Source organism: Chinchilla lanigera, unplaced genomic scaffold (genome assembly GCF_000276665.1).
Source record: "Chinchilla lanigera isolate Chin_1 unplaced genomic scaffold, ChiLan1.0 scaffold00110, whole genome shotgun sequence".
Lineage (NCBI taxonomy): Eukaryota > Metazoa > Chordata > Mammalia > Rodentia > Chinchillidae > Chinchilla > Chinchilla lanigera.
The window spans coordinates 626,006-632,023 of record NW_004955511.1 but is presented as its reverse complement, the minus strand read 5'-3'; the positions used below and the strand labels follow the sequence as shown (position 1 = coordinate 632,023).

At 35.0% G+C, this 6,018-nt stretch overlaps 1 protein-coding gene across 1 annotated transcript; it reads left to right on the top strand.

The window, feature by feature from the left end:
• Positions 1-4,299: 4,299 nt before the first annotated feature.
• LOC102026244 (olfactory receptor 5D18-like) lies at positions 4,300-5,241 on the top strand. The gene is given in 1 exon segment (XM_013506404.1): positions 4,300-5,241. A coding segment is annotated over 1 exon segment (942 nt).
• The last annotated feature ends 777 nt before the right edge of the window (positions 5,242-6,018 follow it).

Sequence of the window (6,018 nt, the reverse complement as noted above, 5' to 3'; positions counted from 1 at the left end):
GATTCATTAACTAACTTTTATGGTTATTTAATTTCTTCAAATGCTTTTGCTGCATCTGTTTGTATAAGAACGTGATTTTTCTTCTTCATTCCGTTGACATGCTTTTTGACACTTAAGGATTTGCGAAAATTGACCCACCCTTGCATGGGGATAAATCTCACTTGAAAATATTAAAGGAAATTACTTATGTGGTATTGGATCACATATTCTTTCACTACTTGTATTTTATTAGTACACATCTATAGTACATAATGATGACACTTATTATGCAGGGTTGGTACATGCACATGATGTATCTTAGTTCTTGTTTGTCTCCTACCCCTCCCATCACTCCGTGTTCTTTCCAATCCTTGGTATTCTTTCCTTTGGCAAAATGCTGCTCCATGTTTTCCCTTCAATTCTTTTACTTTCATTCTCTTTCCTTCCCCTCTGTACTTCTCCATTTATCTCTTGTTCCCTTTCCCACTTATAAAAGATCTTCCTATGGACCATTATTTGATCTTCATTTATTCTCATGGTTCTCATACAAAAGAAACCATGCAGTATTTAAGCTTGTGTGTCTGATTTATTTCGCTTAATATCATTATCTCAGGGTGTATCCACTTACCTAAGAATGTCTCAAATATATTGCTCTTTGTGACAGACTTGTACCCCATTGTGTATAAATACCATACTTTCTTTATCCACTCATCTGTTGATGGGCATATAGGCCATTCTAAGATGTAGCTATTATTAATTGTGCTGCTTTAAATACAAGTATTTCTGCATTACTGTAATATGATGCCTCAAATTCTTTCAAAAAAAATAACTAGAAGAAGAATAGCTGTGTCAAATGCAATTTCTATGCTTTGATTTTTAGGGAAACTCCTACTAACTTCTATAATGTTTGTATTGGTTTACATTTCCAGAAACAGTGTAGGTGTGCTCCTTTTCCCACGCAGTCTAGCTGCATTTGCTATTATTTGACTTTGTGATGCCAGCCATTGTTTTGAGAGTGTGTGGTATCTTGGTGTTGTTTTAACTTATGTTTCCCTTATGGCCAATGACGTTAAACTTTTTAGTTTCATTTATTTACTGGCCATTTGCATTTCTCTAAAAAGCATCTGTTCGTTTCATCTGCCTTTATATTGACTGGATCTTTTATTTTAAAGGGTCTGTTTTTCGTTGTTGGTATATTCTCGATGTTAGTTCTCTGTGTAGGGAATTTCTGGCAGCAAGTTTTGGTTCACATTTTCTCATGTTTTGTTGAAAATGTTTACGTCCCTGTTCATCAGGGTTATTGGTCGTTGTTTTCTGGGTGTAAAATCAAGTTAATGCTGGCCTTAGAGGAAGAGTTGGGCAGTGTTTTCACCATTTTGGTACACCGCAATACTTGATGCAGTATTGGTTATACTTCCCTAGATATTTGGTAAAATTGGGCACTGAGATCAACTGGTCCTGTGCTTTTCCTTGCTGAGCTGAATATCCTGGTTACTTTTATCATTAACACAATCTCTTTTAAGTATTATTGCCTGTCCAGGCTTTCCATGTTCTCCTCATTTAGTTTTGCTAGGTTAGCTCTGTCCGGAAACTTAACAATTTCACCTTCAGTGAAAGGGTGTCTGTGATATTCCTTAATGATCATCAGTTTTCCGTTTTGCTAGTTGTCATAATTTTTTTCTTCTCTGATTTTATTTATTTGAACATTGTCTTTGCTGGTGTTGGTTATTCCATCTAAAGGTTTTTAAATTTATCTTCCAAGGAAACACAAAGTTTCATTTTATTTATTTTTTATTATTGGTCTCCACTTTATTTACTTGTGTTCTGACAATTATTTACTTCTATTAATTCTGAATTCACTTTGTTCGTGTTCTTTTAGTTACTTGAGTCAAAGAATTAGATTACTTGAAATCTCTATCTGATATAGACGTTTATAATACAACCTTCCCTGTTATTATTGTGTCTGGTGTGTCCCATAAGATTTGATAGCTATATGTCGCTGTTTCCTGAAAGTTTTTAAGGAAAAAAAATTTATTGACTTTTTCATTGATTATTGTTAATTCAAGAGAATGTTGACAGTCTTTAGGTGTTTGTAAAATTACTAGATTTCTGTCTTACTGATTTGTAGTTTTATCACATTGTCCATTGTCATCAAAGAAGATGACATTGACTGAGAAAGGGGTACATTTGTGGATTGTTGGTATACATTAATACTCTCATTATGGAAAACAGTATGGAGATTTCTCAAACAGCTAGGAAATTAGGCAGAGAAATGCCGTAAAAATAGCATTTACACACACACACACACACACACACACAGAGGTAGAAGAGACACCTATACTCACTTGTTTATTGCAGGACTATTCAAAATGTTCAAGTATGAAGTTGATCAAGATGCATTTTGTATATGTACCAGCTCCCAACTGAATGCCATTATTATGTAGTATAAATATTTATTATTATTTCTAAAATGTCAAATAAGTATGAAATCAACCTAGGAATCCTTTGATGGATGGGTGGAGAAAGAATATGCTGAACACATGCATGATGGAACACTTCAAATGTAAAAAAATGAAATGTCATTTGCAGCAGGCTAGGTTGAACTTGAGCACACTATTCACACTATATTAAGTGATGTAATTCAGGCACTGAAAGAATAATTCCCTAGGTTTACCTCTATGTAGAAACAAAAATGTTGACCTTGTGGTACTAAAGAATAGAATGGTGGTTACCAGAGATTAGGAAGGATGTGTAGAAGTGGATCAGACAGAGGATTAAGTATAAGGCTCTTTCTCTTTGTATAGGGTCCCTCTGAGACACAATAGGTAATGAATATTTTATAGCAGCTAATAGATATGGTTTCAAAGTTTCCCAACACAAAGACATGAGAAACTGATGAGGTACGTGTGTATGCCAATTATCACAAATCATCATTACACTTTATGTACATAGGAGACAAACTGTTCTATGAAATTGTGCAAACACCATGCCAATTAAAAAGGATACATATATAATTTTCTTAAAGATTGCAGCAAGTAATGGTGATTAACTTTAATTGTTTATCTTGTCACCTCAAGAGAATGGAGTGGTAGTGGATTATCTCTCGGGTTCATGTCTCCAAGGTTGTAAGTATAGATATAAATAAGCAGCTATCACTCCCAGCCCAGAGAGATCGAACTGCCACTGGGAGGTTTGTTTAAAGATGCAAAAGTAAGATAGATTTTGATTTTGATCAAGAAAGCATCTCGGGAATACAGGAACCTCTTCTTTTAGAACTTGAATGTTACTGAGTAATACAAGAATGTTTTCATGCCAGTCTTTCAGAAAGATGGTGATTTCTGACCGAAAATTTTGCTAAATGCCTTTCTGCTGTGCTTTATCTCTACATTGCATCTAGTACATCTGTGGGACTTTTACAGTGCAATTGGACTATTTCCCACAGACTTAATAGCTCACTAATGGCTCACTAATTGAAAATGTGATCATTATTAAAGGAAATTTATAATATCTACACTTAGAAGAAAAGTATCAGAATCTGATGGTGGAAAAAATAGATTCTTGATGAGAAATTTGAGGGTTAGGGCTCTAAACATACATGTGTAGATTGTTCTACATTTGTATGTCATTGGAAAACCCATCGTTTACCTGGATGCTATTTTGCCACCTCCAGAATAAGAAAGTAAACTACACAAAATATTTTTAATCTATTCTGATTATGTAATTCTTTGGGCAATGTGGAAAGACTGATATTTAGATGTCCCTGTTTAAAGAACTTACTCTTTAGACTAAGAGTTATTTTGGAATCAGATTTCCTGAGCTCAACAGGAAGACTGATTAAAGTCCAATGTGGTATTAACAATGAACTCAAAACATTTATTTTTATGGTACATTGCATTTAATGTTACTAAGTGAAAATATTATATAAAAACCTCATTTTGAAATTCCTATTTTTTTATGACAGAGTATACATTTCAGATAATCATGTAATGTAATAGTTAATGAACTCAGACTGCTGAGAGTCATGTGAATAACTAGTTTAAAATAAATAAAAATATAAACACATTTCCTATGTTTGTAAGAACAAAAGATACATTCAAGCACTTAAAATTTAGCTGATTACTTGTTTTATTCTTAAGAAAATATGAATGGCTGTTATTTTAAAATGTTAGACATGTATTATACCTTCTATAATAATAATCCCTGAAAAATATTGTCATCCTTCTCCAGACTTTATAAAGGAAGGAAACCATACATCTTGTGTTCTCACTCTCCCTGTTTTTGGTTTCAGGACTAACCTTCAAGCTCTGACACGGAGAATCCATGTTAGTGTCAGAGACAAACCAAAGTGGAGCCATGTTCACCCTCTTGGGCTTCTCAGATTACCCCAAACAGCAAATACCACTGTTCCTGACTTTTCTGGCCATCTACAGCGTCACTGTGGTAGGGAACATTGGGATGGTTGTAATAATTAAAATTAACCCCAAACTGCACACCCCCATGTATTTTTTCCTCAGCCACCTCTCGTTCGTGGATTTCTGCTACTCCTCCGTCATTGCTCCCAAGATGCTGGTGAACCTAATTGCAAGGGACAGAAGCATTTCATTTGCGGGATGTATAGCACAGTAGTTTTTCTTTTGTACCTTTGTGGTTACAGAAGCCTTTTTGTTAGCAGCGATGGCGTATGACCGCTTTGTGGCCATCTGTAACCCCCTTCTCTACTCAGTCGCCATGTCCCAGAAACTCTGCGCCATGCTGGTGGCGGGGTCCTACTCATGGGGGGTAGCCTGTTCCTTGACACTGACGTGCTCCGCCTTGCAATTATCTTTTCATGATTTCAACATCATTGATCACTTCTTTTGTGAGTTCTCAGCACTGCTGTCTCTCTCTTGCTCAGATACTTATATGAATCAGCTGTTACTGTTCATTTTTGCTATATTTATCGCAACTGTCACACTCCTCATTATTCTCTTGTCTTATTTGTTCATTGTTGTCACCGTCCTCAAGATGCGTTCAGCCATCGGGCGCCTCAAGGCTTTCTCCACCTGCGCCTCCCACCTGACTGCCATCGCCATCTTTTACGGCACCATCCTGTTCCTCTACTGTGTGCCCAACTCCAAGAACTCCAGGCACACGGTCAAAGTGGCCTCCGTGTTTTACACGGTGGTGATCCCCATGTTGAACCCCCTGATCTACAGTCTGAGAAATAAGGATGTGAAGGACACGGTCCGCATGTTTTTGAATACAAAATTATTTTCTTATTAAACAGGAGTTTTCTTTGATTTGGGCCCTGATGTACAAATAGTTTTCATAAAATTTGTTTTGAAGGATGTCATTAAAATTAATAGAATTAATTTTATATGGTTTATCTAAAAGTTTCATTTAGCAAACGGCAATGTAATTTAAAATGTGATTGTGTAGTTAGCAATTAACATACATGTGGCATATCTTTCATAATTCAATAAGTATTAATTCCCTATCTATTACATAAAAAATACCTAAAGTTGATTATGATTTTAAAACCAGAATTATGTGTTTAAGTGTAGGAGTACAGCTCAAATGTAATTCTTGCCTTCCATGATGCAAAATACATTGTTGACAAAATGCCAATGAAAGACCTGACTATTGTATGAGGAAAAAAAATAATTACCGTAGGGAGTTTTTAAAAAGGGAAATTTCTAAACAGTTAAGGATTTTTTGAAGGATATTTCTGCTAAAAAATAAAATCACTAAAGAAGCTGGTCCACAGGAAAAAAAAGACTGAGATATTCAAACTGCATTTCAGTAAGAAAAACATTTTATTTAGCACAAAATCCATTTTATTTAGCACAAAAAAAGACTGAGATATTCAAACTGCATTTCAGTAAGAAAAACATTTTATTTAGCACAAAATCCAGTCAGTTATGGTGTAATACAGAGTTAATAATTCAATGTCTTTTTGTGTGCTAATGTGACATAACTCCATATGTGTTTGTAAAGTTATGTTGTGTAATGTACACAGATGACTGTGCATGAATAGAAGTGTGAATAATATGTGACATA